This window comes from Ambystoma mexicanum, chromosome 9 (assembly GCF_040938575.1).
Source record: "Ambystoma mexicanum isolate Mex_15411 chromosome 9, UKY_AmexF1_1, whole genome shotgun sequence".
Taxonomy (NCBI): Eukaryota; Metazoa; Chordata; class Amphibia; order Caudata; family Ambystomatidae; genus Ambystoma; species Ambystoma mexicanum.
The window spans coordinates 1340729057-1340751570 of record NC_090931.1 but is presented as its reverse complement, the minus strand read 5'-3'; the positions used below and the strand labels follow the sequence as shown (position 1 = coordinate 1340751570).

The 22514-nt window shown below is 46.7% G+C and overlaps 1 protein-coding gene across 2 annotated transcripts in view; it reads left to right on the top strand.

Annotated features, from left to right (window-relative positions):
* The window catches only part of EPB41L5 (erythrocyte membrane protein band 4.1 like 5), a 1765041-nt gene that overhangs the window by 131327 nt on the left and 1611200 nt on the right, over positions 1-22514 (top strand). For both annotated transcript variants that reach the window (XM_069616748.1, XM_069616747.1), the window contains exon 3: positions 12587-12691. In XM_069616748.1, the coding sequence (XP_069472849.1) occupies positions 12587-12691 (105 nt within the window). The remainder of the gene's footprint in view (positions 1-12586; positions 12692-22514) is intronic.

The window sequence follows — 22514 nt, the reverse complement described above, 5'->3', positions numbered from 1 at the left end:
CAACCTGGATTCCTCCACTAGTCAAGAGACCAGATTTGGCAAGGCTGTATTACATTCGGTCCATCCCTAAAGGGATACATAACATTCTCACTCCCACCTCCAATTACATGCCACTGCTATGGGAGTCTATCGAAGATAAGGAATACGTCGGAGGACACAATCCCTTCAAAGAACAAGTTACTTCGTGCCTGGTAACGTTCTTTCGACGGGATGTTCCTCCCACGTATTCCTTATCGCCCCTCCCATTGATCCCCGCAGTAATACTTCCCTTGTGGTTGCAGCTTACGCTCCTTCAAGGTCAATAACCAATTCAGGCATGACTTTTCTTATGCTACAAAACGGAACTGAGCAACGGACGCAGCGCGTGGCTATTTATGGGTATGGTGACGTCGGCGCCGATATGGTGGCCGTCGAGGGACATTGACTCGGCGGACGTCGACGCGCAGCTCCTCTACAGAAAAAATGTCCGAGGCCAGCAAGCTGGAAACGTATTATCAAAGATGAGGAATACGTCGGAGGAACATCCCGTCGAAAGAACGTTACCAGGTAAGAAGTAACTTGTTCTTTGGGAGTATCTTGTTTACTGATTTTACCCCCCACACCTCTGTGCTTACTGGATTGTCGTTACAAGACCACTGTTTGTCGTTTGCTTTTTTTCCAAAACGATAAGTCCTATCTTTGTGTAAATACAATATTTTCTCCCCCGCCCCTTCTTGCGTGTAAACTTGTTTTTTTGTTTTTTTCTCCCAATTTTCCGACTTTCTCCTCACACTTGTAGTGTGGCAGTATATTGCTGTGTTTTCAGCATGAGCCTTTAACATCTGGGGCGTTCAAGTTGTTGGTCGTGTCTAAAGGATGTCAATGAATGGAATGTGACCCATATGTATAAAGAGCTCTTTTCCAAGAGCTAGACAGCATATCTTCCACTCTAATTAATTAGTCCTGTGGCCTGCAGTAAGATACCATGGTCTAAGGATAGCTCCAAGCAGCCGTACTGCTAGGGGATAGCTACAAACTTAGTTTCTAGTGATAAAATCACAGTTTCATTGGAAACCGATCTTCAACAAGGCCATGAAACCTCTTGTTTTGTAATTGGTCATGATGTCTCTGGGTTTTGAATTTCAGACTGCTGACATTTTGTTCCGGATCTAGACAACATTATAGTTAGTTGGCAGGGAAGAGGGGGGGGGCCCTTTTCACCAGGCTGAAATGTTCAGTGTACTCTGAGAATGATCTAATGCGGCACTTCCCTGATGCATACTGGGTGTGCTCTACCCTTGTTGATCTATAGCCTCTAACTAAACAATCTGTACCCCCACTTCTATCTGTACCCTTAATATTTTCTCCTTCCAATTGTATCCAAATTTCTCGCACATACTTTTGCTTGCGTGGGTGCTCTCGCGAGATAGAGGGGAAGGAGCATGGGAGAGAAAACGGGGAAGGGAGCGTGGGAGAGAAAGCTTTCTTCTTGCATACTAAAAAAGAATGCAGAGACTTCAAAGAATGTATGGGTATAGGGCAATGACAGGTTGAACAATAGTAGTAGTGTATTACTTCACTTTCTCTCAATGGAAGGCATGTCTCCTCACACGTCCAAGTCTTACCAGCCTACAATGTTGTTACCTCATCCCCCAATGTACGTTCTGCAACCACCATATACTTTCACCATCACAAACTGCTTCCCTTAGAATTAAGCCATTTTACGTTGGACGTATTTGGACTTGTTTGTGTATGCCTCTGTGCATTTTCACATGGACATTGGTTGGTACCACATTTCCCAGTACACGTTTGTTTTAAGTAGAGAAAATGGCAATACAAGTCCCCTTCAGATTACGTATTACAATGTATCTGAATCGGCTATAGGCTTGTGTGATTTTGCTAGTCATTGTTGTAGTGGAATTGTTGTTGTGAACACACCAGTTTGATTTTGTGGAGAAGGCCCAGTATAGTAGAGTGCCCAAGCAAGCACCTCTGTTTTTGGGCTTATTGTACCTCAAAGGAAGGGTGAAATAGTATTTACGTCGTTTCAGGTCTTGATTCCTGAAATTGGGGACGGTATGGGGCATGGGTATTGGTGGGGCGGGGGGCTAAAAGAGGTATGGGGTTACCCCCTAAATAAAAAGGGAATGCCAGTGCTGACATTCTAAAGCCTGCATTTTCTCAAAGAGCCATTTAAATCTAATTACACAAACTAAATGGTATCCTATTTAGTGTCATAGTATGAACAAAGGGCTCTCCTCCACTGGGTAATAGATTGCTGTGGGGATGCTGCAGGCGTGGTAAAGAGAAGATGAGTTGCACTCTGCTATTCACTACAATAGTCGAACACGTTCCATGTGTCCTTGTTCCTGCTGTCTCCGCTGGAAGCTTCTAAAGCTGGAGTTGGTGTTAGTTACTCTACAACAAAAACTGGTCAACAACGCCCATCCACTTTCTGTCCCTTCCCAGGAGCATCCAACACTTTAATTGTCCCATGGAAATGGCGGGCAGATCCCAAAAAGCTAACTTGCATGCGCAAGAGTCCTAGAGGAAAGCTTATGAGGAGGGAGATGTGACGAAACAACTTCTGATGCACTAGTGGCCCATGGATGAATATCGGTTTCTAAACCATCAATCAGCCCTACACCTCTAGTACACCAGAAGGGATCCGAACAGATTGGAAACACAAGTAAATTATAAACCTCCTTGTCCAATGTTGGTAACGTGGACGCAACAGCCAGCTTATCTCTGCAAGGTTGTGAATCGTTGCAACACAGCTAAAATACAATTACCTAATGATAACGGGGACTGTCCAGTCAAGGTTGTATAAAAATATCTACTTTATTATCACAACAAACAGTTCTAGCAAACTACAAAATACAACCCACCCTGTAAAGGAATACAGATGACAGTTTCAAGAAGGAAAGGGGATGAACTCTGGTTACTGACAGGAGGGTAGTCGGTAAAGTAATTAATCACAATGTGCACGAGGGGAGCAGTGGGTTGTAAACGGTCACTAGCGGCCTTCAGAAAAGGACCAGGGAGCCAGAACCACAATGTACCTTGTGCTTGTAGAAGTTCTTGGTGCTTGACAGTGTAGAGTCGGTTTCAGGGCGCTTTGCAGCTTCTGTGACAGAGTTCAAGATGGGAGACCCCTGCGGGTATGAGGCGGCAGGCAGTTCGGCGAGCGAGGCTGGACGAACTGCTGCAGGCTGGCCTACATGGCGGCTCGGTTATTGTCTCAGTGCTGGTTGGCGGGTCTGAAGCACTGGTCGAGGCATCTCGGGCGACGTCCGCGACTGCGGTGTGACAACAGTCAGTGGTGCAGACGGTTGCAGTTAGAGGGCTCGCCTGTCTGGAAAATGTCCTTTTAGGCAGACGCTGGCTTGTCGATGCACTCCTTCTAGCTTCTTCACTGGACCCGTGTCGTCCTTTAAGGTGGACTGCCCAAAGCTGAGAAGAGTGTTTCCGGGGAGGTGTTTAGGGGAGGGATCTTGCTTCCCTCTGGCCTTCCTTCACTGGTGGAAGATGTAAGGCAGACTTATCTTCAGCCAGGGTCCAATGCTGAGTTGTTCTTACCTGCTTCCTGGCGAAGCCTTCAGATGATCTGCTAAGAGAGGGGCTCAGCCCTCTCTTAAAGCCAAATGGGCCCCAGTAGCCTACCGTAATGAACCAATCCTGGGCCCCCTCAATAATCTTCTGTTATGCATGAGGTCATAACCAGAGTGTTCTGCAAAAGAAAAGGTAAAGGGGTGAAAAAACCGGAAGATGGTTGGGACTTAGTACTAAGTCCCACCGATCTTCCTGTCTTTTGCGGATCAAATGGTCCCTCCAGTTAATTGAGCTCTCTACAGTTCCTGATTAAAGCGCAGGTCTCCCTTGAAGTTTGTGGAGAGAACCGACTTTGTCTCCCATCAAATCGCATACTCCTTCCCTCTGAAAGGGGGTCCCCCTGCAGGTGTTGTCTACTGTAAACAGTTGTCCCAGACATGACATCCACTGCCCTTCATACTAAAGGATGGGAGCGGACTTCAAGTTGATATAGATGCATATCAAAAAGGTGTTGGGTTTGCTGTCCCTTAGTTCTGTGACCAGGCCTCTCGCAGGCCTGCTTCAATTAACTCATCAGTATGCGCTGCCACCACACAGAACTGACCATGAACAGGGCAGATCCATGGAGCCTTTGATATTTAATTAGGCTGGCCATGGCAGGAGGAAGGTGTTGTCTTCCCCCTTCCTGAGATACTTTGATGTACCTGTGTCTGTCTCATTCCAGCTGAACATGACAGGAGGACTACGCCTTTAGGCTGTGTCCCCCAAGAGTACACTTGGCTATGTGTTTGTTGTGCGGCGAGCATAGGAAAATGTGTGCGGATTAGCCCCACACGTTTTCTGGTGGTTGATCTTCCAACATTCCTTTTCATTGTAACATTTCATGAAAGCCCGGTGGCACACTCCCTGTGCGGATGGTCGAATTCCTCACATGTCAACCACCACCCTACTAAGGGTCTGGTTCATCAAGGTGAAAGTACCGGCTGAGGCCATATGCATTTCCATGCTGGGAGCTTGACTTGTGCTGGATGTCCATATCTAATCCCTGTAGGGATATGGCCGAACTCAGAAGCTTGGGGTTCTCCGCTTGCATGGCCATTAACCATTGAAGAGGCCGCTGGTCGGTCTGGATCGTAAAGTGTGACCCAAAGATGTAGGGTTTCAGCTTCTTTACGGCCTACACAACTGTGTAAGCTTCATCTTTAACAGCCTAGTTCCTTTCCCTTTTTGTCAGTCGCCTGCTAATGTTTGGGACAAGTTGCTCTAACCATTCAGAGTTCAGCTGCGCTAACACTGCTCCAATCCCCAAATCACAGGTGTCTCTCTGGATAATGAACTCCTGCCCATAGTCTCGAACTTTCAGAACTGGGGCCCTACACAATCCATTTTTTAAATCCTGAAAGGAGGTTTAACAAGCGGGGGTCCAAGTTACCTTCTTCAGCATCTTCTTGGAAGTTCCATCATTCAGGGGCATGGCATTGGTCCCATACCCCTTGATGAACGCCCGGCAGTACCCAGTGAGACCTAGAAAGGCTCTCACCTGCGTCTGTTTGGTGAGGATGTCCCAATCCTACACAGCCTGTACCTTTGCTTCAAGAGGTTGTTACTTACTTCCACTGACCAGGTGGCCTACTCACTGTACCCTGCGCTATCTGGCACTTAGTGGCCTTGATAGTCAGACCTGCATTCTGCAGCGCCTGAAGCACTTGTTTCAGGTGGGATACGTGATCCTCCCATGTGTGGCTGAATACATCAATTACGTCTAAATAGGTGACACTGAAGTTTTCCAGGCCAGACAATACTTGGTTAACCATCCCATGTAAATTGGCAGGTGCATTCTTCGAATCAAGGGCATCACAGTGAAATGATAATGTCCTTCCCTGGTTGAGAATGCAAACTTCTCTCTTTCGATTCATCGGTCAAGCCGACCTGCCAATACCCTGCTGTGAGGTCAAAGGTACTCATGTACTTGGCAGCACTGAGCTTGTCAATGAGCTCATTTGCCCGAGGAATGGGGCAAGCATCTGCCTTCATGACAGAATTGAGCCCCCTGTAGTGCACACAAAAGCGAACTTCAGTCTTCCCACCACTGGTCTTTTTAGGGTCCAGTACAGTGGCTCTTACTCCTAAGGACAACATCTTGAAAACGTCCTCCTTGATGGTGTCCCTGACGTTATCGGGCATCCAGTGAATCGTACTCTTCACCGGCTTACTGTCTCCAGTGTCCACATCATGGGTGCACCAATCTGTGCGACCTGGAGCCAGAGAAAACAGACCGGCAAACTGTCCTAGTAAACAGTGACAATCTGCCAGTTGCTGTTCTGACCAGTCTTTTGTAAGGTTGACACCTTCAACTGACCCATCTGTGGCTTCAGTGTGCAGGAGGTCTGGAAGGGGATCGGTCTCCTCAGTGTCTCCGTCATTCACTAATGCCATGACCAAGCAATCCCGGCTATAATGGGGTTTTTAGTCGGTTGACGTGTAAGACCCTGCACATCTGTTTAGATCCTTTCAAGTCAATGAGATAATTCCCCTCACTGACCTTTTCCAGCACACAGTAAGGCCCAGTCCACTTGTCCTGAAGGACACTGGGTTTGACAGGCTCCATAATCTGCATCCACTGGCCTGGAGAATAGATTCACTGTGACCTTCTGGTCGTGCCAGTGCTTCATCAGCTCCTGACTGGCCTTTGTTTCTCGTTGACTGTTCAATGTACGTTGCCATTCTAGACCAAAGGCCAAGTACATAGTCCACCACATCTCGTATATGGAATGAGGGTTTTTTCTCCCATCACTCTTTCACTAGACTGAAGAAACCTTGTACAGGGTGTCCAAACAGAAGCTCAAAAGAGCTAAACCCTACTCTGTTCTGTGGCACGTCCCTGTAGGTCAATAGAAGGTATGGCAGGAGAATATCCCATTTTCTCCTTAGGTGCTCTTTTAAGCCACCTATCATGCCTTTCAGGGTCTTGTTGAACGCTCAACAAGCCCATTGGTTTGTGGATGGAAGGATGAAGAGAACAGTTTGGTGACTCCACACTCTTCCCACATAGCCTGAAAATGCTAATATGAAATTTGATCTCCTGTCAGAAACAACTTCCTTGGGGTATCCAACATGGGAGAATATCCCAATCGGAACCTTCGCAACCACGGGAGCTTTGATGCTCCTCAGAGGGACAGCCTCAGGGTACCTTGTGGCATGGTCTACCACCACTAAGATGTATCTGTTCCCTGAGCTGGTTTGAGGATCCAAAGGACCCACAAAATGTGTGACTATTCTCGCAAAAGGCTGCCCAACCACGGGTAGTGGAATTGAGGGTCTTTGTGGCACCACCTGACTTGCCAGAAGCTTGACAAATCGGGCAGGACCGGACAAATTCCTTAACCTTTATGCCAAACTGTAGCTAGTAAGTGTGCAGGCAACAAGTCCAATGTCTTAGTCGCTCCCAAGTGACCCGCTAAAGGAATTTGGTGAGCCAAATCCAAAAGGAACTTTCTGTGGCACTGTGGAATCACCAACCTTCTGTTGCCCTTGCCCTCGAGTCTTTTGGCTCACTGTAGAGGAGCCCAACCTCCCAGTACACTCTGAACAGTCCAGGGGCCTTGCCCTTGGCCTGCTCCTCTGTCTGCTTCCGCTGACCCGCCAGAGTGGGACACTCTTTCTGGGCTGTGAAGAAGTCAGTCTGATCTGGGCCCTCAGCTGATGCAAACTCATCCAGCTTGGGCAGGCCCCTCAGATCTGCGCCCACCTAGTCCACCTCTGGTTCCTGCGCTGCGCCAGGCAACTCTGAAGTCACTGCATATCCTGCTAACAATATGGGGTCCTCAGTGGCTACTGGCCCCTCTCCCTCAGGAGTAGCCGACTCAGCAGTCTGTGGAACTGGACTAGGGGCTACCGCCTCTGGAAGCACTCCAGACCTTAAGGCTCTGGGAGTGTTCACTTTGGCGATCTCTTTGGCCCTCGATCAGGTAGCCACTGCGACTATCTCAGGATCAGGAAGGTCATTACCCAACAGACATGGGACAGGGAATTCAGTCCTTCACTGCTACACAGCGCTGGGTCGTTTCACCTCGCAAGCTGAACTCTTCTATCGCCAAGGGGCACTTACCCTTTCCGTCAAATCCACTGATACTGCAATCAGGCCCATAAATATACTGGCCTGGCTGTACCCACTGCCAGGTGACAGCAGTGAGGCTAGCCACGGTGTTTCGGACTGCAGGAGTCTTGTGTCCATTGATCTACCTCTGCTCTAGATCGAGTTGAGTATTATTGGGAACTAGGATCTCTTCTAGAGACCCGGTACCATTACCACTCAGTGTAACTAATCCACATTCTGCCACTCCCTGGCCTTGTGGGAAATCCTCCTCTAGGAGGCCCACACTAATTATGGCCTCTTCTACGAGTCCAACATTCGCTATGGCTTGCATGGGTAAGCACTTACAAGCAGGATCCCCTTTCCTATGGCCCAGCTCCGTACACACAACCACCTTTGGGCGGTGAGAACGCAGGTGTCCCAGTGTTAGTAGTGTCTGTGCTCTTTTTTTCAGTGTGTACCGCTGAACTAAAGTTTTGCAATGTCCCTTCATTCTTTTGAGGACCTGACTTCGAAGAGGATTGGGTTGGACCTTTGTCCTTCCCATCCTTGTTTACATTTTTGTCTGAAGATTTCTCTGCAGGTTTGGGTGTGCTCACCTGAGCCCTTTTCTGAACTCAAGTACTTGCAAACCTGTCGGCAACCTTTGCAAGCTCCCTAGGGTCTGTGATAGTCTTGTCCACAAGATGTTGGTGTAGGTCAACCTCACAATTCTTCAATACATTGTCACACGCAATCAAATTGTACATCCCTTTTTAAATTTGTTACCAGCCACCCACCCCCTCAGATATTTCAATTACAAGTGTGTGAACCCTTCAAATGTCTGCCCACTTTTCTTTCAGAGCTCTATGATGCTCTTGAGATACTGTTCTGGGGTTTTTAAGATCTTCCTGAGGACTGCCTTCATGCTCTCATGAACGGGCCTTTCTCCAGCATTGGATCTTTCATGGATTCACATGCTTAGAATATTCCCCGTCGTTCCCAGCCTGACGACGGGGAATATTCTAAGCATGTGAATCCATGAAAGATACCAATGCTGGAGAAATGGAGTTACAGGTAAGAACTATTCCCTTCATCAGAAGTTAACTGAAGAATTGCATCAGTATATGGTGTCTGTAAGCGACTCATCAGGGCTGCACCCCACAGTACCTCATCCACCTCCTGCAGCTAGAGCACGAGCGCTTCAAACCAGTCAAAAATATCCTTCCCAACTTCGTAAGCCTGCTCTAAGTCTTTGGGGATGTTCCATCTGGGCTTATCCCGGGCACTCTGGTTTGAGTCACTACCGCTGCTTTCGCTAGAAGTGGATCTGTTGGTCACCTCCTCAAGCACCAGCTTGCGCAGCTCTATGGAGACATTGTCTAACTGTTTCTGTTCCTCTAGCGTTGGTCGCCTCTCCTCGAGCAATAGCTTTCTAGCCGCTACCTTGTTAACAGCCGTAACAATTATTGGGCCTCTTGAGACTGTGCTGAGGCCTGATACCTGCAGGATACCGCATTAGCCCCTGACCTCACAAACTCTACAGTGTAGAGAAACCACGCTAGCCCCCGCGGTGGGATGGTTGGCGAGAAACGCTGCTCATGTCGTTTCCCTGGTCGTCTTCCCCATCTGGAAGTTCTTTTCTGTTTGGGTACACAAGGCCCAGCCCATCCCATGGGGTCTTCTCCCCAACCGCCCTTGCTTCTACCCAAGCATGGAGGCTAGACAGCAGCTCAGGTTTATTAACCTTAGTGCTGTGCAGGAATTCCCCTCTCGACATAGGACGTGCTGGACGTCCTTGGTCATGCCTTTTCATAGTCTCCATGTCAATATCTATGATTATTACAAATTCCTATCCGTGTCTAAACGTTGCCTGCAATACTTTTATCGTTTGGTGACTAAGCTGTGCGCAAGGCTCCTTTCTGGTGTGCCCCTGCTCGACATCTGCAGAGCTGCAACGTGGAGGTCCACGCATACCTTCACGAAGTTCTATTGCTTCCACAGGGATTCCAGGGAGGAGTCCAGAGTTAGGCAGGCAGTGCTACGCAACCTGTTTGCTTGAGGTGAGTCTGTTCCAGGGGTAAGTGTTAATTGCTTCTGCAACCAATTTGCAGAAACCACTCGCAAGGTATTCCTTACCACAGACATTATCAATGTCCTGGAACTTAGTGATTCAACTTGCCTTGATTGAATTTCTCCCATCTCTGGTGCAGAAGACGGTGCTCATTCAGACAGACCACACTACCTGCATGTTCTGTATAAAGTAGAAGGGTGAAAGCAAGCTCCCTGTTCTATCCAGATTTGCAGTTCAGTTTTGGGCAATGACAGCACTCAATCTCACGAAGAGCCATTTGCATGCCAGGGACACAGCCTGCCTAACAAGAACACCCCCACATTCTATCTCATTACAACCACGAGTGGCAGCTTCACCCTGCAATAATTCAGTTATCTTCCAGAAATGGGGTGTCCCTCGTCTATACTGGTTACATCAGAACAACGCAAAATGCAAGTTATTAGCATCGAGGGGGACTGAGGCATATTTAGCTGGAAAATGCATTTCAGATCTCGTGGTGCAAGCTTAGCCTCTATGCCCCCTCACCCTGCTCATCCCAAGAATGATCTCCAAGCGGCGCTTAGAGTTGCCAATTATCCATGATGCTCATAATTCCTAGTTGTCCAGCAAGAACCTGGTTGTCGGATCTAATGGAGCTTGCTCTGGGAGTATGTTTAATCTTCTCTGCAACTCTGCATTTCCAGAGATACTATCTCAACAGGGAAGGAAAGTGTTACATATCTTATCAATCACTGAGTTTAGTGAGCTAAATCCTGAAGAACCGACGTTGGGTCATTTGGGACAATCTAAAAATCTCTTCAGACTACTGGGAATCCTTCAAGCACTCCCAATAAAGGAGTAAGTGGATCAGGTTCTGTCATTGGGCTATTGACCGGAACTGCTCTTTGCAGTAAGTGCTCTCATTCATGTTGCACTTAGCTAGTGGAGGGTTTCAGCACATGCCCAAGGACTAATCCCATGGACGTAGAGCCTAAAACTTGCAGAACTGTCTACTATTAACAGATGCTAGCCCCAGCGCTGGCTATCCACACCATGTACAGTGCCTCATTGCTCTTGTGCTATGCCTGTTCTTTAAACGGTAAAATAAAGTAGAATCATACAAAAAATATCTGGCTGAAATGGGACCATAGAGGAGGACTGAGAGAATGGTTTTCTGTGTCCAATCTGATAATTCAGCAACATATGAAGGCCTCTTGCAGATGCATCCCCAGTCAAAGTCCCTCACCCGGTGTGGGGCTTCAAACTGGTGCAGGGAGTTTTATTGCACAAATCGTTAGACCATGACCGCTGTGTGTATAAAGTTATTTGCATGGAAAATTGCTTTCCTAGTGACCGTGAACGCTGCAAGACTTATCCGCGAGCTACAGGCACTCGCGGTTTCGGAACAGTAGACTACATTCCACCAGGACAAGGTGGTTATGCATTCTCCTCCTAAAGTCCTGCCAAAAGTGGTCTCCTCGTTTCCACATCAACAAGACCGCTTTCCCAGTGTTTTTTTCTAAACCCTCAGTCCAAAGCAGAGCATGTCTTGCATTGCTTGCATGTTAGGAAGGCTCTAAAGTTTTATTGATATCCGAGCTGGTTCTGTCGGGAAAGCCGACAACCTGTTCATTTATGGTGGAGCTCAACTGGCTCTATGGTGTAAAACAACATTGTGCCCTGGATTGCAGTGTACATAGCAGAAGCCTATTCTCTGCAGAGCAAGCCCATTCGTGCACATGCTGTTAGAGTGAATGCTGCAGCCATGGCATACCAGAGACAGGTTCTGTGGGTGGGATTGCCAAGGGGGCAACATGGGCATCACCTTCTACTTTTTGAAAGCCCTAGTGTATGGACACAAGTAGCAGAACTTTGCTTAGGGCCACTCTCCACCCTAGGGATAGGATGCTTGGTAGTCTCAACCAATAAAGTATGAAGCAAGGGAACAGGATGCAAGAGCAAGGAACCGTTACTCCCCGTAGCGACTACTGTATAACTAGTCCATAATCTTTCGTCCATACGCCCCTCCCCCTTAAAGTTATAATCTTAGTGTCCCATGTAGCATGGGGACTGGTGGGTGTTGCTGGTGGGCATATCCTGCATGGGTTGTGGCCACGCCCCAAATTTTAAATTTGGAGAAAATTTGTTTTTGTGCAAATGTACCAGTCCCATCACTGTGGGACGGACCCTGTGAGATGGACACCTACGAAGTATGGAGATAACTGGACTATACTCTAAGTAACATTTCCTATAGTCTCTATGGCCACTTGCTCATTTTATGGATTCCAGGAAACCCTTAAATTGGGTCTCCGCTGGATAACCAACTAGTTGATAGTACGTAGCATTTCATTTAGGAATATCTTGGATTGTCCTCCTTGATGGCTGCAAACTTAAAGGGAAGTTTCCGGATGGTTTGGAGTGGAGTTTGTTACAAGTGTGGTCATGGGCTCAAAAGAGCTAGGGCAGGTGGCGCCAGCTTCCCCTACCTGGCCTCCCTACACTGGAACGCCCTCCCCAATACCCTGCGAGCCAAACCATCACTCACTGCCTTCCTTAAGGCCATGAAAACCACCTTGCTCGCCTGATCAACCCTACCTTCTGATGTGACTACCATCCCTTCCCCAGGGATACTGCAAATTGTGTATGCCTTCAATGCATAATATGTATAACATCCATGCTGTCTAATGCCTTGAACTAAGTCTCCTACAAGTAACAGCACCACAAAGCCCCCGGGCTGTCTGTGCGCGATATAAATGTAAAAATAAATAAATAAATAAACTTAGTCTGCATGCACAATATCAGAGTGAACGTTGTACGGCCTGGTTGTAGAGCATCTTTAAGTGTTGTATAAGAAAAGTAAATGATTTAAATCAAATACATCTACGTTTCCCAAACCAGTCTAATGTACTCTTCTCTTTAATCTTTGTCAGAAAAAAGCTAAAGGCCAGGAGCTGTTCGATCAAATCATGTTGTATTTGGACCTGATTGAGAAGGATTACTTTGGCCTTCGGTTCATGGATTCAGCACAAGTGGCGGTAAGTAAAAATTGTTATGGCATGCGGTACTGTTTGGCAATCCTGTATGAATTAAAGTGTCTGACAATGAAGGGTTCATCAATTTTGCTTTATCCAGGTTGACTCGAGGCCTAAAACTCTGAAGTGTTTCCATTGTTGGGTTTACAACAGTAGTCGATTCACAATTGATTGTAGGAACTCCGCCTCCCCACCTCCCAAGTTCCAGCATTCAGTGTTTCCTGAAGTTCATTTAGTTCTTTTAGGAACTCTGGATCCAAGCAATCTTTCGAGTCTAGTCATTGTTTTCCAGCCATGATCGCTCACTGTCATGCACACTCTGTATTTTGGTCTGCTATACTCGCACAAAACCTTTGTACACTCTGTCAATTCTGCTAGGCCACCATGTCAGGCACTCCTTCTCCATCTCTTTCGTTGCCTTTTTTGTCGTTACAGGCTTCTGCAATGGGTCTCATTTCATTTTCATTACTGTGAAGATGCTGTCTGACATCTGCAGTCTCTAAAAGGCTTTCTTGGCATGTCTGGTCTTTCCAGGGCTCTGCTTGCTTTTCTGGTCTGCATCACAGCCTCCATGAGACTCTTGCACCATTCACCTACTGGGACATTGCCTTTACCCCCTCTATATGGCTTTTCATCAGACCATGATGTCATTTGTATTGGGTAGAACATTGGGGCTGCCTCTGGTTGGGTCTACCATGCCATTGTCCAGGAAGAAAGACCAATGTGTTGGTGCTCTGCTCCACGTTTTCTTTAGTGCTTCATCCCAACTGCAAGTACAGCATTTCCTTGCTTTTACAAAGCGAGGGTGGCACAAATAGCCTTTGTAACTTGTGTTCAATGCAAGTCTCATTGGCCTTTATACATTGATAGAAATGATCGAGGGGTTAAGCCGCTCTATGAACAGCGATAACTTTGGTGTTTTATGAGCACCGACTTTTCTTTTTGTCAAAATCCAGCAACCTCCCATGAAATGATTTTCTAAAATGTAGTTTTAAATGCCATTACAGTAGATGGTGTGTGTTTTTTAAACAGAGCTTTTACAAAGTCAGTTAAATTACAGGTCCACTTCTTTTGCTCCAAAGGAGGCGGGACTGGCTTCATCTATCACCACCTTCCAACGGAGGTAATCAACGCAGAGGCAGATCAGAAAATAAAGGGCATGTTTTTGCACCTGAACTCAAAAGCTTCTCTGTCGATATTCCTAGGAATGTACTCTGTTTTAGTAAGCAGACGGTAGTGAATATCTTCATACTAGCTCAGTGCGTTTATCTGACTATTGCAGGCATGTATGAATCACCTAGGGCTCATGTGTTCAAATCCTCTCGGTAAGATGTTTTTATTGTAGTTATTAATCATGGTTACTTCGTCATAAGTACCATGCCACCCACAAGTTGTCTAATGTATGCCTGGAACACTTGCCAATGTACAGTTCTCTAATTCCTGAAGCTAGCTATCTCTGTCCTACATAAATGCACAAAAAAATAAAAGTACTGTTGAGATCAACCAGCTCTTTGGCACACAGATGTTCATCCTTCTAAGAAGAATAAAACCAGTCCTCACAGCTCACGTTCTAAACTGTGACCAGCGGAAGGTTGCACATAGAGCTCTGCAACCTGCACATTTACCTGAAATTGAGCAAGCTATTTTACTTAAGTTAGGCACAAATGGTTTGCGATATGATCTTTCATAAAGCAAGTATTATGTTAGAGTGACTAGCAGTCAACTAGATGGATGCCAAGCTCCTCTGCTGACTAGTTAACTTCCTGTGTCTTGCCTAGATGTGAGGACTTTTGGCATGACACTTTTCAGGAAGGAGTCTGGGAAATTACTGTGCACAGAATGATGCAAGCCTTGGAACTTATCATTCAGAATTTAACCATGTTCGTTGCATTTCCATGTTGGTGGTTTTGTTTAACAAAATGGCCACCTGATCATACCAATTCTTAATGGTTATCGCCCACTGAGTGTTGTCTCCCTCCATCCCACAGCTTCCAGTGCTAGTTATTTTGCCATTTGATGCCAGTGATTTGGGATGGATGCCTGTCTCTGATGCCCACTTTGTTCTGAATTTGTTTGGGGCATCCGATAACGTCAGCTTATCGAATCATAACTATGCATTCTTAAGTAACAGCAGCCCTGTCCGACTTCTAACAAGGTTCCCAATAAGTCAATTGATTAAGTAAATGCCTTTTTCTTTCTTAACTATTATTGCAAAATATACCACAACCACTATTATTGCTGACTTGCCCATGCTGGTTTATTGCATCTAGCCTATGTTGACTTGCCCATGCTGGATTACTGCATTTAGCCTATGTTGATTTGCCCATGCTGGATTACTGCATTTAGCCTATGTTGATCTGCCTAAGCTCTGATGCACCCAGCCCCAGGTAGCTCTGCCTTACTATCGGTAGGGGAAGCCCCTACTAGCCCATCTCTCGCCTACCTTACCTGTCACTGTAGTCAGTGCGCCGACTTTGTGTCTCGATGTGCCTACCTATGCCTGCCTAGCACATATACCTAGTTGTTACTCTACGGCACTTAAGCTTAGAGCGTCTTCTCCATTCTAGGCATTGCCCCAAGGTAACCTAACCTAAGAGTGCACTGGTCCTGCATTGTGCAACCTTGCTCCTAGACCATGATCACCTGGCTTACCCTTACCATGTTCCCCTTCTGCATCATACTAGACAACGTACCTTGTAGCGGCAACAACTTCATAACCTTCAACGATGGCCTAGCCTCTCTTGGATACCCCAGGCACCACCCGTTCCCCTGCCCCACACCCTTCCTACCTTCCCAGCCGCCCTTCCCATCCGACCTCCACCCTCTCCATACCACTTCCGTAGACAATAGCCCCCTTGGCAACACTATCTCTAACAAAACTCCCAATTATAGAAGACTTAGTACCCCATGCCACATTGTACCTCCCACACTGAAATCCCCTAATTCTGTATGCTCAACTAATCCGGATATCACGGCCCGCAACAACAGACTAGGCACCAGGCTCCTCCATACAACTAGCAACCACCCTGCAAAACTCGACACCAAAACTAAGAGGAATTTAAAGACACCCAACAAGCCTGAACCACTCCCCCTAAAAGGGGCCTTACTCAATGTCAGATCCCTGGCCGCACACCCCACAGAAATTGCCGACACCATTCAAACCTACGATCTCGACTTCCTTGCCCTAATGGAAACATGGCTATGTGAGGCATCTGGACCACACCTATCGCTAGCTATTCCTATCAACTATTCCATCCTCAGAGCCGACAGACCCAATGGCAAAGGAGGAGACGTAGCAATTATCTCCAAATCACTACTAGGCTGTAGACTAGTCTCCACCGTATCAGTTAAGTCCTGCGAGTTACTCACAGTCAAGATTCAAACCTCTCCCACAAGCACGATCACTCTTCACCTTATATATAGACCCCCAGGCCCTCCTGGAGTCTTCGAAGAAGATATCACTGCGCTCATCACTGAAAACTCCAGGCCATTAGCACAAACTATTATCCTTGGTGACTTCAATCTTGGCTTCAACGACCCCAAGGACGCCCCAGCCATATCCCTAGCTAACGCCCTAACGGAACATGGATTCACTCAACTCAGTACCTCACCGACTCACCAGAAAGGTAGAATTATCGACTGGGTAGCAACTCTTAACTGCAACACCACTTGTAGGGACCCCCAACCTCTCACATGGACAGATCATTATCTTATCCCTCTCGAAATTCACATCAACCATGCAGTTCCTAAAAAGTGCCCCATGGCACCAGCCTGCCCAACCAGAAACAAGCGCAACATCACAGCCGAAGCTTTATTACCCTTGGTCCTACCTACCCTTAACGCTCTACCGGACAATGCGGACCTTAACCTACTTGTTGACACCTTCAACAATTGCATGGCCACTGCCATTGACATCATTGCCCCTCTGAAACTATGCAAAAGCAAGCCAACAAGCCACTTGAACTCATGGTACACCCCCGAAATTAAACTACTTGGGAAAAAGAAGGCCAAAGCTGAACTCTTATGGAAATCTAACCCATCATCTGAAAACAAATCCACTCTTAAGAACATCTCAGCGCGATACAAAAGCGAGATAATTCACACCAACAAAGAGGCCTACATTGTTAGGATAGATCAGGCAGGCTCCTCCACTAAAGAAATATTCAAAATACTAAAGGAGCTTGAAAACCCCAATCCACCTCCAGACACTTGCTCAAAAGATAAACCTTGGTGCACCAGCATCCAGAACGCACTTAACAACAAAATCACAGGACTCCAAACCAAAATTGAGGACAAACGTCAACAACTCTTCAGTAACTTGACCACAACCCCAATTCTCAGCTCTCCAACCCCTATCAAAGCTAATACAGATTTCACCTTTAAGAAAGTAACTATTCTAGAAGTCCAAAAAATGATCACCTCCTTAAAACCATCTAATTGCAAAGGGGACAGCTGTCCTGCACAGATAATAAAAGACGCAGCCAGGGACCTCTCCCCTTTTATCACTAAGCTAATCAACCTGTCATTTACTAACAACTCTGTCCCCAGCAACTTAAAACAATCCTGGGTTCTCCCTCTCCTAAAAAAACAATCACTAGACCCAGCCATACCAACCAACTATAGACCCATCACCACTGTCCCTTTCCTGTTAAAAATCCTGGACAGAGTCGCCTACATCCAGATTCAGGAGTACCTAGAATCCAACAAACTGCTAGGTATACGTCAATCTGGCTTCAGACCTCAACACGGAACAGAAACCGCTCTGGTTGACCTCAAAAACCAGATTGATGAAATCAAAGACAAAGGCAATGCTGCAATCCTACTTCTCTTAGACCTCTCAGCGGCCTTCGATTTAGTCGATCACAAAATCCTCTGTAGCCACCTATCCATCGCAGCCCACTTATCTTCCTCTGCCTCCGCATGGATACAATCCTTCCTGGCGAATAGAACTATGCGAGTTTTCTCCACAACAGCAGCAGCGGACCCTATCTCCATCGCATGCGGAGTCCCACAAGGCTCCTGTGTCTCCCCCACTTTGTATAATATATTTACAAAGCCACTATTCGATAAATTGGACCGTCTGGGTGTCACCTACACTAACTACGCAGATAACACCCAGATCCTCCTCACCATCTCGGGCAACTACAATGCGGACGTCACCCGGATTAACAAAATGTTCTCCATCATTCAGGCATGGATGGCCACCCACAGCCTTTGCCTGAATGATGAGAAGATGGAGCTTCTTCTGGTCGGCTCTCCCAACAACCTGGCAAAACTCAGTCCTTGCTACAATAACATTATCATAGATGGCAATACCATCCCTATTGTCAAAAGTGTGAAAACCCTAGGCTTCCACTTTGATGCCAACATCAACCTCACCAAACAAATTAACTTGACCGCCTCAGCTACTGCCTATACGAGCAAGCTAATTAGGGCTAGTAGACCCTTCCTATCTTCCAATAGCTGCCTTACTCTTGTTAGAGCCCTCATCCAGTCCAAACTGGACTACTGCAATAGCCTGTACTTAGGAGCCAACCAATCCATAATAAACGAACTCCAGGTTCTCCAAAATAATGCTTTACGCGCAGCACTCGACATCCCAAGGCGAGAGCACATCTCCACAACCAGGAAAGCGTGTAAATGGCTTTCCATACAGCAAAAAATTGACCTCAAAACTATCTGCCTCACCTATAAGTCCCTAAATCATCTAGCCCCACCGTATCTCACTAATAAATTTACTCTAAAATCTGCCACCAGATCATCCAACTCTCTATGCCTGGTAGTCCCTAGATTTGCCCTAAAAAGAGCAGGAGGTGCCAGTTTCACTGTGCTTGCCGCCCAACTTTGGAACACACTACCAATTAACATTAAAACTATTGAGTCCTTGCCAATCTTTAGGAAACATGTTATCAGCTGGTTACTGAACAAAGAATAGCATTCACCTCCACTGTCCTACATGTTAACTCCCTAAGACCGCGACCATTGCCAATACTATATGTAAATTGTTGTACCATGTAACTTATGTAAACTGTTGTAATATGTAAATGTATATCTCATGCCTGTAACCACTTTCTTAAGCGCCCTCCTACCCACGGGTCCGGAGCGCTATACAAATAAATAAAACAAACACAAGAATAGGCAATTTGGCCTCCCAGTCTAGGGGTGGTCCCTCTACATGCTTTTCCCTTAACCTTGAATTTGGCTCCCACCTTCCTAGCCCAGGCTCCCTACTCCCAAAGGTCTTGATGCAAATAGGTTCCTTAAAGCCAAGGTGCCCCCTACTGTCTAATCTGTCCCTAACCTAGGGGCTCTCAAAGGCCGTGGCCTTATTTCCTGGCCTCTCTTCTTTCTGGCCTCCACTCTAATTCTACCCTCCATCTTACTGGATGCCTGAATTGCTCTTCTCTATCAGTAAACAATTCTGTGACACCCTGTCAAAGCTCCTTCTGCCAAATGTTGAATATGTTTTTCAGAGATGCATTGTGAAAATAACTAATGCGCCAACCTTTATGCAGTTGTCTGTTCAAGTTGATAAACCTGCTCAAGACGTTCAGAAAGTAGTTTGTCTGTTTTGTGGAGAAGTTAACATTTTCTTGACCCGGTATAGTTTATTGAATATCAGGGGCCGAAATTGAATATCAGAGGCCCAAATTGATTGTATCGCCATAGATGGATTGTATGAGACATTAAAGAGCCCATCGTATTTGTCAAAGAGCAGCAGTGTTCAAGAAACAACTTTTCTTTTTATGATCTGCCTTTTGTGCCACAACCCAACATGCCACCCTTGACTTGTGAATGACATGTAGGTGCCTAAAAAGAAAAGTGATCACAACCCTATATGGACTGATGATTCACAGGATCTCATCACTTCTCCCCACAGGGGAGCTCATCCCTGTGAGTCTAGGGCGGTGGGCCTGCTATGCTGTGTTCCCACTAGGGATGGTGGTAAGCGGGCCCTCACGTTGGAGAGACACCCCTCTTGGGGATAGAAACTTCTGTTCTGTGAAGAACTCCCCAACCCTCTATCCTATGAGTCCCCCAGGTCATCAGTGCCTCAACCTTAACAGACCACTGTTTGCAATTTTAACTCCTCTTCCCTTACTCATTTAAAACCCGCAACAACTGAGAAGTGTAAGAGTGAAGGAAACATGAAGAGTGCCAACAGGTTTGAATCCAATCATACTGGGAAGAAGTGCGAAGGAGTAATAACGATCACTTCTCTGTTAGAAACATAAGTCACTGGGAAGAGTTGAAACCATGGGTTAATGAAGAATACTTCATGGAGACTGAAGGGCAATGATCCTCTGCTGGAGAGGGCACAGAAAGATTGCATAGAAATTGAAGGACTTGCAGAAAGGGGAAACCAATGCAGAGCAGGTGTAGCCCGGGAAGCTCAAACCTTGGAGAGAGACCTGTGGAAGGAGGCTGGTCTTCAAGTCGAGAGGACGAGGCAAAGCAGAAGGAAAAAGCAGTCCAAGAGCCGGCAGTGAGCCGACTCGCGTGAAGGTCTGGAAGATTCTGGTGGTGGCGTGACCTTGGAGCTGGACAGTGCGGTCCACAAACAAAGCAGAGACCAGAGAGCAGGTAGCTCTGTGGAACCACAGAAGCACAGAAAGCCAAAGAGATGAACCCTGGGAGCAGTTACCAGCCCGAAGTAAGCTTGTGTCCCCAGGAAGAACCAAGGACACCGACACGTCAAGACAAAGATAACAGTGGTGGCAGGAGACCGAGGAGGGGAACAGGACACAGAGAAGGCAGTAACGAAAGATAAGAATGCTACAGGAGTCATCTCCCTTGTCTCCGTAACTGGAAAAAAAATCAAAGCAAGTCAAGAGCACTACGGGAGGCATCTTCCCCGTCCCAGTAGTGGCAAAGTGACTAAAGTCAGCCAAGAGGACTACGGTACTGGTGTGTTTAGAATAAATCTAAAGGCATTGGAGGAATGGACCCTGGTTGCAGGTCCCATTAGAACAAGACTGATTATCAGGAGGAACAGTTAGAAGCAACTGAATGGCTAACACTTAGACAAGACTGGAACCCAGTGGGGAAAGGAGTGCAGAGCTAAGGCGCACCCAACTCTGGTCCAAGAATCGGGTGAAAAAAGCAATCCACATAAACTCAAAGGAGTGCACCACATGCAGGAAAACCACATGATGTATTGGTACATCACGTCCGGGAAGATGAACCAGACAAGCCAACTTTGACCTACCCCTTGTGGGCACAACATTTTATAGCCACAATGAGAACATTAGCATATATTAATAAAAGTATAACAAAAATTATAATTCCAGAAAGGTGATTGGCTGGTTGTCACCAGCCACCTAAACATCTCTATTTGTTAAAGAACTACTGGCAGTTTCCACTCTTAATCAAAACATCACCCACCCCACATAGTTGCACCCTCCTATGATCAATCGGATGTTATCACCACTCCTTTCCCATCGGTAACCTCCTCCCATGTGGCCAGGGGATGGCAACCGCTACCTGATCCTGACATTGGGGGCGGCTATGTTAGGGAGGATCACATGGGGCGCGACAACCTCTGGGAGGGGTTGATGGTATCAGCGGGTGAGACACGGTATCCCCCTTTTCCCTTGCAGGATAAACCTCCCAATTATAACTCTAATGGCCTTTTGTTATTCATCCTCTCCATGGAGAGTAGTGAATCCCTTTTGTTACAACCTACAGACCAACTCTCAAACACGGACTTGCCTTGTAAATCTGCTAAAATCATCTGTCATAACTCCATATACCAATTCTCCATGACTGACTTGCCATCAAAACCCATTATGGACATTCATCCAAAATTCTCAAGCAAGTTTCCAAAAAAACGCCTCAACACTGCGACGAGGAAGATGAGTGGAGGAATGCAGAGCAAGAGAAGCCCCAAGCACAGGCAGCGGTCTAGTTGCGGCGAGCACACACCTGTGCCTGGGACATTTAAATCGGTACAGCGAGTGCAACTCAGGGCGACTGCTGGTGGGAGCGGGCTGCTTCTCTCTGTGGGAATGACTCACTGAAAGAAGGTCTGTGGTGCCAACTGGCACAGGAGCTCAGAAGCAGAAAAATGCACAGAGAAGACCACACACAGCGGGAATGCCAGAAATCAGTGCATGGCTTCTGGGCATTCGCCAGTGTCGGAAAGCAGCAGTTCACCTACCGGAGAGCCGTGCAAAGCAGACAAGCCCATCTGGTGCCACTGGAAGCAGGGACGTGGAAAGTGAACTGTCTTTAGAAGAAAGCACCCAAAGACTGTTACTGCTGACTGTGAGCAATAGGAATCCGGAACGCCATGAAGAGCTGGCGAGTCCACGCTGGGACAAAGGGAACACTGGGGCGTATTGGCGACAACACTAAATTTGTATAATTAAACATAACAGAACTGAGGGCGAAAAAGAGCCATTTACAAAACCAGAGCGAGAAAGTGAAAGGGCATCTTCTAAAGAAAGAAGGCTTTGAAGTTTGTGAGTGTGCCATATATGCATATATGAAATACTAACAAAGCTGTATACAATGGACAGTGTATTAGCCAATATGGCTATTGTGGTGAACTAGCAAGAGCGGAAGTGTGAGCAAAGGTACACCAATGAAAAGTCCTGGCAGGAGAGTCTACCAGGCAGGTACAAGTGCACAGGGAAAGTCTGGTAAGGAAACATACCAGGCAGGAACAAATTAAGAAGCATATAGGAATAACCAAAGGACATTCTGACATTGATCATTCAGACACTGACATATCCTTAGATTTTAGTTCAGGTAGCGAAACACCTCTATTTCTGTGACAGCAAGGTATTTCTCTTATATCCCGTCCCATTTCCTCAATACTTTT